Source organism: Garra rufa, chromosome 6 (genome assembly GCF_049309525.1).
Source record: "Garra rufa chromosome 6, GarRuf1.0, whole genome shotgun sequence".
NCBI lineage: Eukaryota > Metazoa > Chordata > Actinopteri > Cypriniformes > Cyprinidae > Garra > Garra rufa.
In genome coordinates, this window is record NC_133366.1 from 5,401,207 (window position 1) to 5,424,131 (window position 22,925).

At 42.5% G+C, this 22,925-nt stretch overlaps 1 protein-coding gene across 1 annotated transcript in view; it reads left to right on the forward strand.

Moving 5' to 3' along the window:
• Positions 1-22,536, forward strand: part of LOC141337510 (GTPase IMAP family member 5-like) — a 38,113-nt gene extending 15,577 nt beyond the window's left edge. Inside the window, exons 2-3 of the mRNA XM_073843351.1 lie at positions 19,272-19,326; positions 21,124-22,536. Coding sequence (XP_073699452.1) covers positions 19,311-19,326; positions 21,124-21,842 — 735 coding nt within the window. The 5' untranslated portion in view covers positions 19,272-19,310 and the 3' untranslated portion in view covers positions 21,843-22,536. The remainder of the gene's footprint in view (positions 1-19,271; positions 19,327-21,123) is intronic.
• The last annotated feature ends 389 nt before the right edge of the window (positions 22,537-22,925 follow it).

Consider the following 22,925-nt stretch of genomic DNA (forward strand, 5'->3'; position numbering starts at 1 on the left):
AGGTCATGTAAATGAAGCAGCAACATTTTGAAACAATTTTTGAGAGAGTTTAAGAGGTTAAGTAACTACTCATTGAGTAGGCGGTTTCGGACGCAGCCACAGTCACTTGTTTTATTTAGGAATGAATCAGCTGTTCGAACGAATCGAAAGATATGATTCAGTAAATTAAAGTGTCTTGGCCGCCACCTGCTGGCAGGTCCTTTCAGTTATATAAATAATTTAATTTAACTGTAATCAACATTTTATATTTAAACCATTAATATTAACATTAAACTCAGCTCTTAAACTTTTTATGTAAATGATTGACAGTTTTTATATTATCTGTTTTATATCTTTAATACTTGGTCAGTTTGATTTGTTTGGTTAACTTTGGTTAAATCTTTTATAATAATTCTGTGCAGTGCACAAAATCAATATCCGAAAGATGGTTCATTGTGTTCATTGTTCATGATGTTAATTTGAGAAATGATGTGCATCCACTTATTATTTGTGTGACATTTTTGCATGCAAGTAAAGGGGAGAACTTTACCAAAAAAATCGGCTGCACATATCGGCCATCAGCTGACCCTGACCTCTAAACATCGGCATCGGCATTGGTTATAGAAAAACCAATATCGGTCGATCTCTAATTTTTAACCTGCAATCTGTTATTCATGATCTTAGATAGATTTTTAATACTTTGCTAATTAAGACACTAACCAGTTTTAAATTCCAGTTGTGCAGATGGGGAACATTGTAATACTCTGCTACCATGTGCACCAGAACTATATTCTACGACATTAGCGATGTAATTCCCACTAATTTCTTTTATGAATTTTAATGAGAAACCATAAGAAACAGGTCAAGAAAGCCTGACAGTGTTTGATGTTCAGAAATTATTATTTCAAGAAATGTAAAGCATTTTGGCTTGTAAATATGTGCCTCTTGTTCTGTGAGAGCTATGAAAAAGCTGAGAGCTCAGAAAGAGTGTTACTTTTCTTATTATTATAAATTGTTATAATTTACACTCAATAAATTATTGCATACTGTTTTATATTGTATTACTGAGGTGCAGATATCTGCCACTTTTTGCACTAAGCAGCATAAATAACATCTAACTACTATTATTGCAAAGAAAATACTCCTCTGTTTACATAGTGTAAATAGAATCTATCGCTAAAAATACTATGCTATTAGTACTCAGAGTATAGCATTTGTAAACAGCATTTATTGCAAAGAAAATATGCTATTTTTACTTATTTACACAAGTAAATAAATAGAACAAAGATACAAATGAAATGAAAATTAAATGTGATTTTGTACAATGTTTGTTTTTCTTGAAAAGGATGGTTTGATGTTTATTTTTGTGTAAAGTTGCAAATTAAAATATTTTATACCTATTTATTGTATTCTGCAGATAAAAGATGTGGTGCCAGATTATACTGTACAAATTCAAAATATAGACAGTAATTGTAATAGATCAAAACCACCACTAAGGGGCCCTGGTAAGCTTTGCTTAACACTGTCATCACTTTGTGCAAACTCTGTATGATTAAGAAGGGGATGCACTTTTTTCCAGGGGTTTCAGTACAGCGTAATCGATACTGCGTCACCAGGCAGGCGTGGCCTATTTGAGAATTTGCATAGGTCACCGATCATGCGCAGTTAGGAAAAAGCCATTTGCTTCAGATACCTCCACTATTGCAGGGGTTTCGTGCCCTTCATATTTATATACAGTATCATGAAATACCTGTCCACGATCGCAGGGGTTTAGTGCTCTTCATATTTACATTCATATACAGTGTCTTGAAATACCTGTCCACGATCGCATGGGTTTAGTGCCAGATACAATTTATATTCATATACAGTGTCTTGAAATACCTGTCCACGTTCGCAGGGGTTTCGTGCACTTCATATTTATATTTATATACAGTGTCTTGAAATACCTGTCCACGATCGCAGGGGTTTCGTGCACTTCATATTTATACAGTATCATGAAATACCTGTCTACGATCGCAGGGTTTTGTGCACTTCATATTTATATTTATATACAGTGTCATGAAATACCTGTCCACGATCGCAGGGGTTTCGTGCACTTCATATTTATATTTATATACAGTGTCATGAAATACCTGTCCACGATCGCAGGGGTTTCGTGCACTTCATATTTATATTTATATACAGTGTCTTGAAATACCTGTCCACGATTGCAGGGGTTTCGTGCACTTCATATTTATATTTATATACAGTGTCTTGAAATACCTGTCCACGATCGCAGGGATTTCGTGCACTTCATATTTATATTTATATACAGTGTCATGAAATACCTGTCCACGATCGCAGGGGTTTCGTGCACTTCATATTTATATGTATATACAGTGTCTTGAAATACCTGTCCACGATCGCAGGGGTTTCGTGCACTTCATATTTATATTTATATACAGTGTCTTGAAATACCTGTCCACGATCGCAGGGATTTCGTGCACTTCATATTTATATTTATATAGTGTCTTGAAATACCTGTCCACGATCGCAGGGGTTTCGTGCACTTCATATTTATATTTATATACAGTGTCTTGAAATACCTGTCCACGATCGCAGGGGTTTCGTGCACTTCATATTTATATTTATATACAGTGTCTTGAAATACCTGTCCACGATCGCAGGGGTTTCGTGCACTTCATATTTATATTTATATACAGTGTCTTGAAATACCTGTCCACGATCGCAGGGGTTTCGTGCACTTCATATTTATATTTATATACAGTGTCTTGAAATACCTGTCCACGATCGCAGGGGTTTCGTGCACTTCATATTTATATACAGTGTCTTGAAATACCTGTCCACGATCGCAGGGGTTCCCTATCAGTCGGTTCCTTCGACGTCTCGTCGAGACCGACGAATTGGGATATCGCCTGGATAGACCAATCTACTTTGTGTGTATACAAACGAGCCAATGAATATTGGCATGCATGATTGCAGCCAGCTGCGGCTGATCACAGCGTGAGCATATAATGCGCAGCAGGTGCATGCATCATCAAGCTTTCGCTTCGGAGCTGGACCATTCTTTGTGGGACGAGTCAAGAAGCAACACTTACCTCCTTTCTTCTCTTTTGTGTTGGCGGCACGGCGCTTCAGCGGCGTGGTCTTCCGTGTCGAGTGGAAGCACACAGCTGGTCTTCACCATCCACCTTCTGTGTTGCTGCGGCCATCTCCCCTGTGCGCCTCAGCACTAAAAGAGCAAATTCCTGTAAGAGCAATTTCCTAAAAGAGAGAATTTCTAAGGAGCTCCACGAGTTGAGCGTCTTTTTAAAGACGAGGCAACATGCCTTTCTCCCCGTGCGTTTCTGGGTGCGGCCGTTTCCTGGCGCTGGGTGATGGCCACGCACACTGCCTCACGTGTCTGGGCTTTCAACACGCTGAGGCAGCGTTCGTGGATGAGTCACGTCCCCATTGTGGGAAAATGACCATCGCGGAGTTGCGGACCAGACTCCGTTTCCTGCAAAGGGGCGGGGTTCCAGTCCCTCTGCCCAGAACGAACGTTCCTCCAGGCAAACGCCGGGGGGGCGTTGTCGCTGGAAGCAGGGGGCTGCCCGGTCTGACGGTGACGGTGAGGAACTCCCCGCCCACTCCATCGGCGGGGGCTCCTCCGTCCACCGACGCTCCGTCGCCACCGGGGCTCTCAGGGGAGCGGGTTGGACCTCCCTTAGGGGTACCGCCCGTTACCTTTGGGGCCCCCCCCGACGAACAGATGTCGGTCGCAGCATCACGTCCCGACCCCTCCCGGCTGGATGACTGGTATCTCGGGGTGGCCCGCGCTGGTTCTCAGCGCCCCACCCCGGTGCCATTCTTCCCGGAGGTGCATGAAGAACTCACCCGAACGTGGACGGCACCTTTTACTGCCCGAAACCGCTCGAGTGGGACTTCCTCCCTAACCACCCTCGATGGCGGACCAGCACGGGGATACACGGCAGTCCCGCCGGTGGAGCGTGCGGTTGCGATGCAACTGTGTCCGGGCGCCGCTTCCACTTGGCGGGGCAACAGCCCGTCGCTCCCGTCCCGGGCCTGTAGGCACTCGTCGGCTCTGATCGGCAGTGCCTATGCGGCCTGCGGCTCCGCTGGTTCCGCCCTACACGCTATGGCGTTGCTACAGGTGCATCAGGCCCAGGCACTGAAAGACCTATACGAGGGTGGTCACGACCCAGAAGTTCTTCGTGAACTTCGCATTGCCACGGACCTCGCGCTACGAGCGACGAAGGTGAACGCGCGGTCTCTGGGGGGGTGCCATGTCCACCATGGTGGTCCAGGAACGCCATCTCTGGCTGTGTCTGGCTGATATGAGGGACTGCGACAAGACCAGGTTCCTTGACGCTCCGGTGTCCCAGACCGGCCTCTTCGGCGACGCTGTGGAGAGCTTTGCCCAGCAGTTTTCCGCAGCCAAGAAGCAGACTGAGGCCATCAGTCACATCCTGCCCCGGCGTACAGCTGCTGCCTCCACCCGTCCACCGGCGGCACCCCAGTCTGCTCGTCGCCGAGGGCGGCCCCCGGCTTCCGCCTCCGCTCCACCGCAGCCACCGCAGCAGCCTTCACAACGGCGCCGTGGAGCCGGTCGCCGGGCAGCCGCCCAGCCCGTCCAGGCCCCCACAAGGACCAGTGGGAAGCGCAAGTGCAAGAGACCCTGAGACGGGCGACCCAGAGATGGAGGATGCTGCTCTTCGGGAGATGGTGACCGCACCACTCCCTCCCCCGGAGGAGGGCCGGGCGGAGAATCTTTTGTTTGTTTTTTCCCCCAAAAGAGCAAATTTCTCTATCTCTGGGTCCCCAAGCGGGACTGCGGGGAGTGCGCAGGCCACCCCTGCGCCTCACCCATCCTCCCCCCTCGCCAGCGAGCGACGATGGGCGGTTCGAGAGCACGGCAAGACGGACTACTCACGCACCATCGTGCGCAGGTAAGCGTCTCACACACTCAACATACAGACGCTCTGACCCCGCCCCGGTCCGGCAACGAGACTGTGAGGCAGGGTCCCTGCCCCCCTCTTCGCTGCTCCCCCGCGGGTACGTCGGTGGTCCCCCTTGTGCCGCTTGTTCAATTTCTGGGAGCCTGGAAAGAGCTTCCCAGCCCATCTTGCTGGCTCCTTCGGACCATCACTTTCGGCTATGCGATTCAGTTCGCCCGGCGCCCTCCCAAATTCAGAGGTATCCACTTCACCTCAGTCAGGGCCGCAGATGCTCCCATCTTGCATGCAGAGATCGCTTCCTTGCTGACGAAGGAAGCGATACAGCCGGTCCCTCCAGCCGACATGAGGACGGGCTTTTACAGCCCATACTTCATAGTACCCAAGAAAAGCGGCGGGCTTCGGCCGATCTTGGATCTGCGCGTCTTGAACCGAGCACTTCACAGGCTACCGTTCAAAATGCTCACTCAGAAACACATTTTCAGATGTGTCCGTCCCCAAGATTGGTTTGCAGCGATCGACCTGAAGGACGCGTACTTTCATGTCTCAATCCTTCCGCGCCACAGACCCTTTCTGCGGTTCGCGTTCGAAGGCAGGGCATATCAGTACACGGTCCTGCCCTTCGGGCTGTCCCTCTCCCCCCATGTCTTCACAAAGGTCGCGGAGGCGGCCCTTGTTCCCCTCAGAGAACAGGGCATTCGCATTCTCAACTACCTCGACGACTGGCTCATCCTAGCACAGTCTCGGGTTCAGTTATGCGAACACAGGGACCTGGTGCTCGCACACCTCAGCCAGTTGGGTCTTCGGGTCAACTGGGAAAAGTTGAAAAAACTCTCTCCTACACAGAGAATCTCTTTTCTCGGTATGGAACTGGACTCGGTCAGCCAGACAGCACGCCTCACGCAGGAACGTGCTCAGTCAGTGTTGAACTGCCTGGACATGTTCAAGAGCAGGACAGCAGTCCCACTGAAACAATTTCAGAGGCTCCTGGGGCATATGGCAGCAGCTGCGGCGGTTACACCGCTCGGGCTACTCCATATGAGACCGCTTCAACACTGGCTCCATGGCCGAGTCCCGAGAGCGTGGCTTCGCGGCTCTCACCGGGTTCAGATAACACCGGCTTGCCGCCAGACTTTCACCCCGTGGTCAGACCTCTCATTTCTACGGGCAGGAGTACCCATGGAACAGGTCTCCAGGCATGCTGTGGTACACACAGATGCCTCCACCACCAGGTGGGGAGCCACGTACGACGGACAGGCAGTTTCAGGGGTTTGGACGGGCCCCCAGCTGACTTGGCACATCAACTGCCTCGAGTTGCTTGCAGTACGTCTCGCCCTGCTCCACCTCAAGAGGCATCTACATGGCAAACACGTGCTGGTCCGTACGGACAATATTGCGACCGTTGCGTACATCAACCGGCAAGGCGGTCTACGCTCCCGTCGCATGTCGCAACTCGCTCGTCATCTCCTCTTGTGGAGTCAGAAGCATCTGAGGTCGCTTCGTGCCATTTACATCCCCGGGTTGCTCAACCGTGCGGCCGACGAGCTCTCACGAGCTGCACTTCCCAGAGAGTGGAGACTCCACCCCCAGTCGGTTCAGCTGATTTGGAGACGCTTCGGCGAGGCTCAAGTAGATCTGTTCGCCTCCCCGGAGACAGCCCACTGCCAGCTCTTTTTCTCCCTGACCGAGGGCACACTCGGCACGGACGCACTGGCATGCAGCTGGCCGCGGGGCCTCCGCAAATATGCGTTTCCCCGAGTGAGCCTTCTCGCACAGGTACTGTGCAAGATCAGGGAGGACGAGGAGCAAGTCCTTCTGGTAGCTCCCTATTGGCCCACTCGGACCTGGTTCCCCGAACTCATGCTCCTCGCGACAGCCCCTCCCTGTCAAATTCCTCTGAGGAAGGATCTTCTGACTCAGAGACGGGGCACCCTATGGCACCCGCGTCCAGACCTCTGGAAATTACATGTCTGGTCCCTGGACGGGACGCGGAGGTTCTAAGTGACCTACCCCAAGGGGTAGTTGACACTATCACTTCGGCGCGAGCGCAGTCTACTAGACATGCCTACGCCCTAAAATGGAACCTGTTCGTTGATTGGTCTTCCTCCTGTGGAGAGGACCCCCGAAGATGCCCGATCAGAGTCGTGCTCTCCTTTTTGCAGCAAGGGTTGGAGCGTAGGCTGTCCCCCTCAACCCTGAAAGTCTATGTGGCTGCTATATCCGCTAACCACGACCTCATAGAAGGAAGGTCGGTAGGGAAGCACGACCTGATCACCAGGTTTCTTAGGGGCGCCAGGAGGTTGAATCCCACTAGGCCCCCTTCCGTGCCCTCTTGGGACCTGTCGCTAGTGCTCACAGCACTGCAGCAGGCTCCCTTTGAGCCCTTGCAGTCAGTAGAGCTGAAGTTTCTCTCGATGAAAACTCTGCTCCTGCTTGCATTGGCTTCCATCAAGAGGGTAGGAGACCTGCACGCATTTTCGGTCGACGATTCGTGCCTAGAGTTTGGCCCGGCGGATTCCCAGGTAACACTGAGGCCCCGGCCTGGTTATGTGCCCAAGGTTCCCACGACTCCCTTCAGGGACCAAGTGGTGAGCCTGCAAGCGCTGCCCTCGGAGGAGGCAGACCCAGCCCTGGCTTTGCTTTGTCCCGTCCGAGCACTAAGATGCTACGTTGACCGGACACAAAGCTTCAGGACCTCAGACCAGCTCTTTGTGTGTCATGGAGGCAGGCAGAAGGGGAATGCCGTCTCCAAGCAGAGGATGGCCCACTGGATAGTGGATGCCATTACCCTGGCCTATCAGGTTCAGGGTGTGCCCTGCCCCCTCAGGCTGAGAGCACACTCGACTAGGAGTGTTGCATCCTCCTGGGTATTGGCTCGTGGCGCCTCGCTAAATTACATTTGTAGAGCGGCGGGCTGGGCGACCCCTAACACGTTCACGAGGTTCTATAGCCTTCGTGTAGACACAGTCTCCTCCTGTGTTCTCACCTCAAACGGGTAGGCACAGAGAGGCCTCGGGTCGGCTTGCTATACTGCTCCAGAGTAACCTGAGAGTAGCTCTGTCGAGCTCCTCCGCCGAGCTTGACAGCCGACGTAGTGGAATGTCAGGCGTCAGGCCCTCACTCGATGAATCCTTCAGAACCGGTAGAGGGCTAGGCTCTACGTAGAGACTTAATTGCATCTCTTACAAATTCCACATTGCGCCCTAGAGGCTGTGTGTTTCCCGGGTAGTGCTTCTACCAGTATATGAGGGTTCAATCACCTCCAATCTTCCATATAAACCTGAATTAAGTTATATTTGTATTGCTCCGAACCTCCTATCGGAAGGACGTGAGCTCCGCATATTCCCAGTGCTCCAGTTTCACTGAAATGGGTGGTGCTGAGTTACACAGTGACTGGCTCTCCTTGATGCGAGCCCCTGGCCAAAGCCAGTAATGGGACCCAGGGGGGCCCGCTCAGGACACTGGAAGGGACAGCAGCCACGGCGCTTTGTTAGGGATCCCAATTCGTCGGTCTCGACGAGACGTCGAAGGAACCGACTGATTGGGAACGTCTCGGTTACGCATTGTAACCCTCGTTCCCTGAAGGAGGGAACGGAGACGTCTCGTCCCGTCGCCGAGGCTCCTGTACCACCGCTGTACGGCCGGGCCTGTCCCAGCTCCTCAGTGAAACCTTGATGATGCATGCACCTGCTGCGCATTATATGCTCACGCTGTGATCAGCCGCAGCTGGCTGCAATCATGCATGCCAATATTCATTGGCTCGTTTGTATACACACGAAGTAGATTGGTCTATCCAGGCGATATCCCAATTCGTCGGTCTCGACGAGACGTCTCCGTTCCCTCCTTCAGGGAACGAGGGTTACAATACGTAACCGAGACGTTTCATGCACTTCATATTCATATACAGTGTCTTGAAATACCTGTCCACGATTGCAGGGGTTTCGTGCACTTCATATTCATATACAGTGTCTTGAAATACCTGTCCACGATCGCAGGGGTTTCGTGCACTTCATATTCATATACAGTGTCTTGAAATACCTGTCCACGATCGCAGGAGTTTCGTGCACTTCATATTCATATACAGTGTCTTGAAATACCTGTCCACGATCGCAGGGGTTTCGTGCACTTCATATTCATATACAGTGTCTTGAAATACCTGTCCACGATCGCAGGGGTTTCGTGCACTTCATATTCATATACAGTGTCTTGAAATACCTGTCCACGTTTGCAGGGGTTTCGTGCACTTCATATTCATATACAGTGTCTTGAAATACCTGTCCATGATCGCAGGGGTTTCGTGCACTTCATATTCATATACAGTGTCATGAAATACCTGTCCACGATCGCAGGGGTTTCGTGCACTTCATATTCATATACAGTGTCTTGAAATACAGTGGCGGCTCCTGACAAATATCTCTGGGGGGGCAACTGTTCCGATGATGGTAAAGATAACCGCTTTAATGGTAAAATTATGATAAAATTCAGATAGCCAACTTTACAGCATTACATTACATTGTTTGATTTGGTTTCCCTGTTCCTAGATGGCAACATCAGGCATGAATTGTACAAACTGTACAGTATTTTGAATAGCTATATTACATTTTTCGAAATGGTCTCAAATACACTGAAACACTTCCACCATGGCCATCAAGAGACACATTGTCATCAACTAGTTTGCCCTCTAAGAGTAAAAAAAAAAGCAAAAAAAAAAAAAAAGGTAATACTGCTTTACAATTAAAGACTTTTTATTTCTCATATTAAAACTGTAATTAATCAAATCTTTTCAGAACATATTCAGTATAAATTTGGCTGCCAATATGCATTCAATACAACTATTTACAATTCAACATTTGAAGAATACAACAGTAAACAGGGTTTGAAAATTAGTGAGGTCCGAAATAAGGTGTTAAGAATTGTGCTATAATAACACCCACAAATGCACTACGTATAGCCTAAACTTCAAAATAGACAGACAATATAAAAAATGACCGAGGTCCGGACCTCAGTGACCTCATAGCTGGCTACGACCGTGATAACATAAACAATGCACCATTTAATAACACACATCACTTGTATTGAAATTTTGCTCGCCTCTCTTTTAAGCAGGCAAAGTGATCAATTACCCTCTCATTAAAATCAGGCATATCTGACAAGTTCCCTCTCCATTGAAAGCATGGCCAATGCATTCAGACGTCTCGCTACGCATGCGTGCTGTACATCTTCGAGCACGCATCAGTGCGTATTACGAAATCACGTTGGGGCGAGCCCTCCCGGTGCCCATTGAAATGCATTGTAAGGTTCAAAATTTGAAAAAAAAAAAATCTCACAATATAACTCTATGAGACCGGCTGGGGCGATTTTCAATCTGACTGAGATCGCCCCAAGGGGCGTGGTTTTAGGTTGGAAAGTGACATTCAGGCTGTTGATTGTACGGTAATATGCAGACTAGGACCAACAAAATAAGACTCTTTTTCACCTCTCTTTTTTCATGTGGCTCAAGGAGGGCGATGCACTATCGCCCACCATGGGCCAGCCGCCCCTGTTGAAATACCTGTCCACGATCGCAGGGGTTTCGTGCACTTCATATTCATATACAGTGTCTTGAAATACCTGTCCATGATCGCAAGGGTTTCGTGCACTTCATATTCATATACAGTGTCTTGAAATACCTGTCCACGATCGCAGGGATTTCGTGCACTTCATATTTATATTTATATACAGTGTCTTGAAATACCTGTCCACGATCGCAGGGGTTTCGTGCACTTCATATTTATATTTATATACAGTGTCTTGAAATACCTGTCCACGATCGCAGGGGTTTCGTGCACTTCATATTTATATTTATATACAGTGTCTTGAAATACCTGTCCACGATCGCAGGGATTTCGTGCACTTCATATTTATATTTATATACAGTGTCTTGAAATACCTGTCCACGATCGCAGGGGTTTCGTGCACTTCATATTTATATTTATATACAGTGTCTTGAAATACCTGTCCACGATCGCAGGGGTTTCGTGCACTTCATATTTATATTTATATACAGTGTCTTGAAATACCTGTCCACGATCGCAGGGATTTCGTGCACTTCATATTTATATTTATATACAGTGTCTTGAAATACCTGTCCACGATCGCAGGGGTTTCGTGCACTTCATATTTATATTTATATACAGTGTCTTGAAATACCTGTCCACGATCGCAGGGGTTTCGTGCACTTCATATTTATATTTATATACAGTGTCTTGAAATACCTGTCCACGATCGCAGGGGTTTCGTGCACTTCATATTTATATTTATATACAGTGTCTTGAAATACCTGTCCACGATCGCAGGGGTTTCGTGCACTTCATATTTATATTTATATACAGTGTCTTGAAATACCTGTCCACGATCGCAGGGGTTTCGTGCACTTCATATTTATATTTATATACAGTGTCTTGAAATACCTGTCCACGATCGCAGGGGTTTCGTGCACTTCATATTTATATTTATATACAGTGTCTTGAAATACCTGTCCACGATCGCAGGGGTTTCGTGCACTTCATATTTATATTTATATACAGTGTCTTGAAATACCTGTCCACGATCGCAGGGGTTTCGTGCACTTCATATTTATATTTATATACAGTGTCTTGAAATACCTGTCCACGATCGCAGGGGTTTCGTGCACTTCATATTTATATTTATATACAGTGTCTTGAAATACCTGTCCACGATCGCAGGGGTTTCGTGCACTTCATATTTATATTTATATACAGTGTCTTGAAATACCTGTCCACGATCGCAGGGGTTTCGTGCACTTCATATTTATATTTATATACAGTGTCTTGAAATACCTGTCCACGATCGCAGGGATTTCGTGCACTTCATATTTATATTTATATAGTGTCTTGAAATACCTGTCCACGATCGCAGGGGTTTCGTGCACTTCATATTTATATTTATATACAGTGTCTTAAAATACCTGTCCACGATCGCAGGGGTTTCGTGCACTTCATAATTATATTTATATACAGTGTCTTGAAATACCTGTCCACGATCGCAGGGGTTTCGTGCACTTCATAATTATATTTATATACAGTGTCTTGAAATACCTGTCCACGATCGCAGGGGTTTCGTGCACTTCATATTTATATTTATATACAGTGTCTTGAAATACCTGTCCACGATCGCAGGGGTTTCGTGCACTTCATATTTATATTTATATACAGTGTCTTGAAATACCTGTCCACGATCGCAGGGGTTTCGTGCACTTCATATTTATATTTATATACAGTGTCTTGAAATACCTGTCCACGATCGCAGGGGTTTCGTGCACTTCATATTTATATTTATATACAGTGTCTTGAAATACCTGTCCACGATCGCAGGGGTTTCGTGCACTTCATATTTATATTCATATACAGTGTCTTGAAATACCTGTCCACGTTCGCAGGGGTTTCGTGCACTTCATATTTATATACAGTGTCTTGAAATACCTGTCCACGATCGCAGGGGTTTCGTGCACTTCATATTCATATACAGTGTCTTGAAATACCTGTCCACGATCGCAGGGGTTTCGTGCACTTCATATTTATATACAGTGTCTTGAAATACCTGTCCACGATCGCAGGGGTTTCGTGCACTTCATATTTATATTTATATACAGTGTCTTGAAATACCTGTCCACGATCGCAGGGGTTTCGTGCACTTCATATTCATATACAGTGTCTTGAAATACCTGTCCACGATCGCAGGGGTTTCGTGCACTTCATATTTATATTTATATACAGTGTCTTGAAATACCTGTCCACGATCGCAGGGGTTTCGTGCACTTCATATTTATATTCATATACAGTGTCTTGAAATACCTGTCCACGTTCGCAGGGGTTTCGTGCACTTCATATTTATATACAGTGTCTTGAAATACCTGTCCACGATCGCAGGGGTTTCGTGCACTTCATATTTATATTTATATACAGTGTCTTGAAATACCTGTCCACGATCGCAGGGGTTTCGTGCACTTCATATTTATATTTATATACAGTGTCTTGAAATACCTGTCCACGATCGCAGGGGTTTCTTGCACTTCATATTTATATTTATATACAGTGTCTTGAAATACCTGTCCACGATCGCAGGGGTTTCGTGCACTTCATATTTATATTTATATACAGTGTCTTGAAATACCTGTCCACGATCGCAGGGGTTTCGTGCACTTCATATTTATATTTATATACAGTGTCTTGAAATACCTGTCCACGATCGCAGGGGTTTCGTGCACTTCATATTTATATTTATATACAGTGTCTTGAAATACCTGTCCACGATCGCAGGGATTTCGTGCACTTCATATTTATATTTATATAGTGTCTTGAAATACCTGTCCACGATCGCAGGGGTTTCGTGCACTTCATATTTATATTTATATACAGTGTCTTGAAATACCTGTCCACGATCGCAGGGGTTTCGTGCACTTCATATTTATATTTATATACAGTGTCTTGAAATACCTGTCCACGATCGCAGGGGTTTCGTGCACTTCATATTTATATTTATATACAGTGTCTTGAAATACCTGTCCACGATCGCAGGGGTTTCGTGCACTTCATATTTATATTTATATACAGTGTCTTGAAATACCTGTCCACGATCGCAGGGGTTTCGTGCACTTCATATTTATATTTATATACAGTGTCTTGAAATACCTGTCCACGTTCGCAGGGGTTTCGTGCACTTCATATTTATATACAGTGTCTTGAAATACCTGTCCACGATCGCAGGGGTTTCGTGCACTTCATATTCATATACAGTGTCTTGAAATACCTGTCCACGATCGCAGGGGTTTCGTGCACTTCATATTTATATTTATATACAGTGTCTTGAAATACCTGTCCACAATCGCAGGGGTTTCGTGCACTTCATATTTATATTTATATACAGTGTCTTGAAATACCTGTCCACAATCGCAGGGGTTTCGTGCACTTCATATTCATATACAGTGTCTTGAAATACCTGTCCACGATCGCAGGGGTTTCGTGCACTTCATATTTATATTTATATACAGTGTCTTGAAATACCTGTCCACGATCGCAGGGGTTTCGTGCACTTCATATTTATATTTATATACAGTGTCTTGAAATACCTGTCCACGATCGCAGGGGTTTCGTGCACTTCATATTTATATTTATATACAGTGTCTTGAAATACCTGTCCACGATCGCAGGGGTTTCGTGCACTTCATATTTATATTTATATACAGTGTCTTGAAATACCTGTCCACGATCGCAGGGGTTTCGTGCACTTCATATTTATATTTATATACAGTGTCTTGAAATACCTGTCCACGATCGCAGGGGTTTCGTGCACTTCATATTTATATTTATATACAGTGTCTTGAAATACCTGTCCACAATCGCAGGGGTTTCGTGCACTTCATATTTATATTTATATACAGTGTCTTGAAATACCTGTCCACAATCGCAGGGGTTTCGTGCACTTCATATTCATATACAGTGTCTTGAAATACCTGTCCACGATCGCAGGGGTTTCGTGCACTTCATATTTATATTTATATACAGTGTCTTGAAATACCTGTCCACGATCGCAGGGGTTTCGTGCACTTCATATTTATATTTATATACAGTGTCTTGAAATACCTGTCCACAATCGCAGGGGTTTCGTGCACTTCATATTTATATTTATATACAGTGTCTTGAAATACCTGTCCACAATCGCAGGGGTTTCGTGCACTTCATATTCATATACAGTGTCTTGAAATACCTGTCCACGATCGCAGGGGTTTCGTGCACTTCATATTTATATTTATATACAGTGTCTTGAAATACCTGTCCACGATCGCAGGGGTTTCGTGCACTTCATATTTATATTTATATACAGTGTCTTGAAATACCTGTCCACGATCGCAGGGGTTTCGTGCACTTCATATTTATATTTATATACAGTGTCTTGAAATACCTGTCCACAATCGCAGGGGTTTCGTGCACTTCATATTTATATTTATATACAGTGTCTTGAAATACCTGTCCACGATCGCAGGGGTTTCGTGCACTTCATATTTATATTTATATACAGTGTCTTGAAATACCTGTCCACGATCGCAGGGGTTTCGTGCACTTCATATTTATATTTATATACAGTGTCTTGAAATACCTGTCCACGATCGCAGGGGTTTCGTGCACTTCATATTTATATTTATATACAGTGTCTTGAAATACCTGTCCACGATCGCAGGGGTTTCGTGCACTTCATATTTATATTCATATACAGTGTCTTGAAATACCTGTCCACGTTCGCAGGGGTTTCGTGCACTTCATATTTATATACAGTGTCTTGAAATACCTGTCCACGATCGCAGGGGTTTCGTGCACTTCATATTTATATTTATATACAGTGTCTTGAAATACCTGTCCACGATCGCAGGGGTTTCGTGCACTTCATATTTATATTCATATACAGTGTCTTGAAATACCTGTCCACAATCGCAGGGGTTTCGTGCACTTCATATTCATATACAGTGTCTTGAAATACCTGTCCACGATCGCAGGGGTTTCGTGCACTTCATATTTATATTTATATACAGTGTCTTGAAATACCTGTCCACAATCGCAGGGGTTTCGTGCACTTCATATTTATATTTATATACAGTGTCTTGAAATACCTGTCCACAATCGCAGGGGTTTCGTGCACTTCATATTCATATACAGTGTCTTGAAATACCTGTCCACGATCGCAGGGGTTTCGTGCACTTCATATTCATATACAGTGTCTTGAAATACCTGTCCACGATCGCAGGGGTTTCGTGCACTTCATATTTATATTTATATACTGTGTCTTGAAATACCTGTCCACGATCGCAGGGGTTTCGTGCACTTCATATTTATATTTATATACAGTGTCTTGAAATACCTGTCCACGATCGCAGGGGTTTCGTGCACTTCATATTTATATTTATATACTGTGTCTTGAAATACCTGTCCACGATCGCAGGGGTTTCGTGCACTTCATATTTATATTCATATACAGTGTCTTGAAATACCTGTCCACGTTCGCAGGGGTTTCGTGCACTTCATATTTATATACAGTGTCTTGAAATACCTGTCCACGATCGCAGGGGTTTCGTGCACTTCATATTCATATACAGTGTCTTGAAATACCTGTCCACGATCGCAGGGGTTTCGTGCACTTCATATTTATATTTATATACAGTGTCTTGAAATACCTGTCCACAATCGCAGGGGTTTCGTGCACTTCATATTTATATTTATATACAGTGTCTTGAAATACCTGTCCACGATCGCAGGGGTTTCATGCACTTCATATTTATATTTTTTTATACAGTGTCTTGAAATACCTGTCCACGATACCATTGTAAAGCATGATTAATTTTCATAAATAGACGCTACCATTTTACATTTCTATAACGGCTGTTTATTTGTTTTCGCAAATCGTTTAAATGTAAGATTTTAAAACATAAAAATAACCTGTATAACTGTGTTGTCCTTCTTTATCCATCAGTGCTGATCCTAGGTTTTGAAATGTCCGCGCAAAAAAAAACTGACTTACTGCGCATGATCGGTGACCTCTCTTAATAAATTTTTTTTAGAAAGGGGCGTTTTCCTAACGCCCCCCAGAAACTCCCTTTTTACGTCATGGTAATGAAACCCCTGGAATTTAGTGAGTGCCGCTTAGGGAGTAGTACTGAGTGCATATGTGCCAAAAACAAACTTTATTAACAACAATAGTGGCTCAGTGGCATTTATCAAACTTTGTTAATATCTATTACTAAGTCTATTTATCTACATATGTATATATGTATGTGACACTCACATGCACATTAATTATGTTAAAGCAAGTGTGCAGCACGAGTCTCGAAAAGTGAAGCTAAAAGTTTTTGATCGCCCCCCGGTGGCTGGCTGCAGTACAGGTCATAAACCCCCGCCCTCTCCATGTAATTTAATGGGACGTGAGCCAAACTAAATAACCGAATTACACTTCAAATAGTTTTTTTTCCAAAGATGGTTTCCATCGTGTGAGGTAGTTCTTATAATGCTGATTCATGTTCAAGTGTTCATTTTTCAAAAACAGTTCGCTTTTAAGTAGTTATTTTATGCTATAAAAACGGGGTGTGGTGTCATGATTGTGATCATGTGATTGGGTCTGCGGGAGTTTGGCCGGGATTTTGATGCCGCGGCTCCGCCTCGCGACACTACTGCGCAGACTGTGGCTCCAAACGAATCTCTACTGTGCAGAATCTGGCTCCAAATGATGTAATTTCCCCCAAGATGGCAGCGGCCATATTGAGACATTTTGGCTTCACTTTCCTGTATGGAATGAAGCGGAGATGCGTCGTCCATCTTTTTTTACAGTCTATGTGTTAAAGGAACCGTATGTAGGATTGTGGCCAAAACTGGTACTGCAATCACTTTCAAAATACTGTAGAACGGTGTATCCCCTCCCAATCCCCCCTGACTCGAGGTTGCCAGCTAAGCTGCAGGATCCAGCAGGAACGTAGGCTGCTACAAGGAGCTTCCAATGGCAAGTGACGAGTCCTACACAATAAGTTTTTTTTTCTTCTGTTAATTATGTTTATGCTTCACGAGAGATATTTTGTGAAGTAATTATGTATCACAAAAATTTACTAATGGCGATTAGCCAAATACCTCGTAAAGATGTCCTGTAATACCACATTTCAGTCGGAACATAGATTGTTTTCATATCCTGCTAGTGGTGCGTACGGAAGCAAAGTTAGCCAAACATAAATGAATCTTACCTGTCCAGGAGAAAATTACCAACGATGGCGTCTGTCTTCAAATTCTTCTCTTTTTTTCAGCCGTCTCCATCTTTCAAAAGCATCTCCTATACAAATCCTTGTTTTATTTCGGACTTTGTCACAACGTATTTCGGATTCATAACGAGGTCTTTTAGGTTTCGTAACGTTATACGGTATGTTTTATCCGACACGTTCGTAGCTGCAGCTGTAACAGAGCTGGCAACCTGGATGATGAAACTCTACCGACTTCGTGATTGGTAGATAGCTGGAGGGTGGAGCCTCAGACCAAAACACAACATGACAACAATAACATCAGTTGCAACTTTCAATTTTAAATGACAATATCCTGGCCAGACCATTGTTGTCAGTGATATAAGTATTTGAAATGAACATGATTTTTTAATGTCTAGTGACATGTCAGGGCCATTTTATGATTAACTGAAATACATTTCTTACATACGGTTCCTTTAAAAATATTTTATTGGCCTACGTAACACCTGCGTCTGTTTTCTTTCCTAAAAAGCTTTTCATGAACATGTTACTTCAGTCCTCCATTTCAAGCCTCAACAGTACTAAATCCCTGCTCCATAATAGTAGTAATACAACATTACATACAAGATAACACATTCACAAATTTTGGTGCATTATTCTCCTTACCTTTATTTCATTGTTACATTTTTATTCCAACCTTCTAAACTTTTGGGAAGGGACCTCAGAATTATAAAAATACCTCACCTTTAAAAATACAACTGAGAACGAACAACAATTTAAAATAAATTTAAACCCTGAGGCATTTCAAATGTTCATACCTAACATTACTTAAAGGGAGGATTTAATGGAATTAATAAGTTATTCTTTAACAATGTACTAAATTTGTCTCAAAGAGTCGTTGAAATATTCTAGATATTTAATTTGAAACCCTGTATCATTATTAGGATTAATGTCTTTTAACCCCTTAACTGTCACCATCCCTTCTGTGGGACGCGTATGTTTACTTCACCATTTTACAAATAAATCCTAATCTAATCATGACAAATTATATATCATTGGAAAGTTCTAAGGCTCCTAAAGAGATGTTTTACTTTTTGTGTGTGTTACAAATTATGTAGGAAAAATAATAGATTAATTTATGATTAATTTAGATTAATCTACTTCATAACAGGAGTTCTGACATTTGTCACTTTTTCCCTATCACAATTTAGAAATCATAATAAATGGTAGATCAGTTGAAAACTTAAAATCTCAAAATCCATCCTTTGAAAGCCATTTTAAAATCAGATATTGCATTAACAGGGAAAATGTCCATAAAAATCAAAACAAAGGTAAATGTAACAGTAAATTAATCTGTAGGTTTGTAGTTTTGCTGACATAAGTGATGTTTACATTCAAGGACATTTGCAAGTTGTTTGATGAACATTTAATTTATTTGCATTTGCAATGATGATGAACTTACAATTACATTACACTGAAGTCAAAAATATTAGGAAACATTTTACTATGCAAATAATTTCACCATAAAAAAAATCATCTCATCCTCATTTTGACTTTCTTTATTTCATTAGACCTTTGACTCTGGAACTCAAGAGTAATTTCACTGAAAGATGGATGCTCATTCAGGTCAGTCAAAATCTTTTTTTTTTTTTTTTTTTTTTACAGACTACAGCTGTATTTTCATATTGAAATACAAAAACGTAAAAACAAACAGTATCTGCAAAAAGGATCACTGCATCTCTGAATTGTCACATATCATCTTTAAATTAAGATTCTCTCTAACCCTAATCTTTCACACGGTTACTTATCTGATTTTTTTTTTTTTTTACAGTGTGGGGACTTCTATAGTGGCATATATGTACTGCAACATAAAGCTGTATGTGTCTAAATGATACAGTAGTCCAAAACCTTTTATCAACCTTTTAATATATTTTTTAAAAATGTTTGATTTCCACAAAGCTACTGTATCCCATGTAGTTTCATCTACATCTTTTGTCAGCTATCTACACTAAAAGCATCAAACAATGCAGTAAAACATTATTGGCACAGGTGCCTTATAAACATTACACATATTACATTAATAAACAGGAAAACCTTTCATTTTTTTTTTTTTTTTTTTTTTTTAGTGCTAAAATAAAACATAAATACACAGTGCTTTGACAGGAGCTGTCCTGTTTGAAAATACATTAACACCAGGGATGTGTGGTATTGGCTAATCACTTGCTCAGAGGTAAAATGCAAATTTGAAACATAAAATATGCAAATTTTAAAATATACAGATTAATGCATTTCTAATGATAATATTACTTAAAGTTGTGGAGGGAGAGAAGGGTCACTGTGTCAAATAATTGAATCTTTGTGTTTAACAATATTTTTAAAATGGTCATTGTGAATGAAATGACAAGACATACTAAAACAAACATGAGAGTTTTTTGGAACACTGCCATTAAATGTCACCGTTTTTAATACGTAATTGTTTCCACAGAATATTTGTATCAATTTAAAATATTTTGAACTACCATGCTATTTCCATCCATGTAGTCCTTCTGTAGTTCTTAGTCAGTTGCTGAATGTAATGGGTCATGTTCCTGGTTTCAGTACTTCACTGTTCCTGGTTCTCTGTTCTTGTTTGCTTTTTTCTATGTTTATTAAAGCCCTTTGCATTTAGTTCCATATCTCCACCTGACTTCCTCATCTCACATTACATAAAATTATTGAACTGTATTATTATTATTATTATTATTGTTGTTGTTGTTGTTGTTGTTTTCCAAATAAGGCTACAAACCTCAAGAAATTTTAATTAACTATTTGTTTATGGATTATTAATAACAATAATAATAATAATACATCTGATGAAGAAAATGTTTGTTCTTATGTTTTAAAAAGGAGCAGGAGAACATGAACATCTGCATACTGTGCTGCTGGGTGCAACTAAAGCAGAAAGAGCACAAGAAACACACACACACACACACACACACACACACACACACAAACACTCTGGGAGAGCAGATTCAGCGAAATAAAATGTTTATGATTTAAACTGCATAAAAAGCAGTAATCATCGCTCTAACTAATCTTGCAGACAAGATGCAGAGAAACAGCTTAGAAGTACTTAATAAGTCATGCTATCTTTTGTCCATTTATCTGTTTGTTTTGTATCGGACATGCATTTGGTGCTGCTCGGTTGGTAAGACGTAATGTATGTTTCTACCTTGTTGGTTGAGGTGCTCATCTTTTCCCTAGTTTAAATGTATCTGGGGTAAAACAAACAAACAAACAAATAATAATAGTAATAATAATAATTATAATAACGATAATTGTTGTACCTTCCTTCTGATGGTGGGTAATTGTGAAATTTTAGGATGTTTTACATATATCCAGTAACAACATAAAATCATCTTGTCCTCCATTCTTTTTATGCAGATCTCAGGATTGCACTTTTGGGCAGTAATGGAGTAGGAAAGAGTGCATCAGGAAACACCATCCTGGGCAAAGATGCATTCAGGGAGAATTCTGCTCCTCTCGCCAGCCATAGACCATGTGAGATGAACACAGTAGTGGTCGACAGAAGGCGCATCTCGGTTATCGACACTCCAGCACTGTTTAATACATTGATTACACGAGATGAGCTAAAGGCTGAAATGGGGAACTGTGCTCGCCTGTCTGCTTTTGGTCTTCATGCATTTCTACTGGTCATCAGAGTGGACGTGAAGCTCTCAGACAATGAGAGGAACATTGTGACTCGAATAAAAAGATACTTTGGACCAGATGCAGCAAAATTCACCTTCATCCTCTTTACTCATGCTGATCATCTGAACGGTGAACCGTTGGATGAGGTAATCAGAAGAAGACCTGATCTCCGGCCCCTGATAGATGAGTGTGGTGGCAGATATCACTCTTTTAGCAATAAAAACAGAAGAAAAAAAGATCAGGTCAAAGAGCTGCTGCAGAAAATAGAGCTCATGGTACAGAGCTATGGGAGACATCACCGCACTTTAGAGGAGTATGAAAAGTGGAGGCAGATCAGAGAGGATGGTGGTAGAGGAGGAATAGGAAGTGAAGGAGAAATTGGAGCAGGAGGTATAGCTCTAGTTTTAGGAGCAATTGTTTCTCTGGGTTTATTTTTTCTAAAAAGGTACTAGCAACAACAGGAATGGCATTAATGAAAAGAGGTGGAAACCAGTGATTCTGCTTACTTTGTAAAAAAAATACAGTTTACCATTCTATTCAAAGGCACAATCATTTAAAATTGTGCTTTGCATCATAAAATAAGGCATGCATTTTGGATACAGTTTTTTTTTTTTTCCTGTCACTTACACTTTCTTTACTCTCTTCTTTATCTATAGACTTGTCAGCTTTTAAATAAAAAAGAGAGAGAGAGACAGAAAAACTTGTTATATCTTTTGCTTTTTGTCTAATCATTCTTTGTATTTTGGTGTAAATTCTTCAGTCATTTAGCAGAAGCTCTTCACAAGCGCATTACTCAAATAGCAAAATTATGCAAGGTTGAAGAGCATACATTAAATATGGGTAAATGTACAGTATCTGCTGTTGTTTATGACAATTTATGTCAAATGTAATCAGTGTAGTTCGGGTTATGTGACAACATACTTTTTTTTTTTTTAGTCTGTCTAACGGATTTGTTTTAATAACACATGAAATAATAAAAAAAGCATATCAGTATGCTTTACATACAATATACTCCAAAAACTGTTCTGAACGACTCCTAATATAACAATTAAAAATGTACATTGTCAAATCCTGCTTGTGTGCCTGCTGTGATGTTTGTTCATTTTATATGATCACAATTCAACAAATTACAGTACTTTGTCTTAAATCCATGCATAAATTGTAATAAAAGTGTGGCGCAATAACCTCCCTGTGTTATCTGTTGATGATAGCCAAAGATATTGTCAAAAGCATCAAATATTGTTAATATTAAGCATTATTATTAGCATTTCCAATTAATGTTTTTTTTAAAAGGTCTATTAATTTATACAATTAATTATATACCTATATTTCAAATTAACACTGCAGTCATCAATGAAAATTAAGAGCAGCTTTGTTCCATGCACTTATTTTCGAAAACAACCAGTTTAATCACAAAATATGTTTTATTTTATTTTATTTTTATTTATTTAAAAAAATATATTTACTATACAGGCCACAAGAGAAATATTAAGAGAATAAGATTCACGTTCTGTGTAGCTTTTCCACTACGCCAC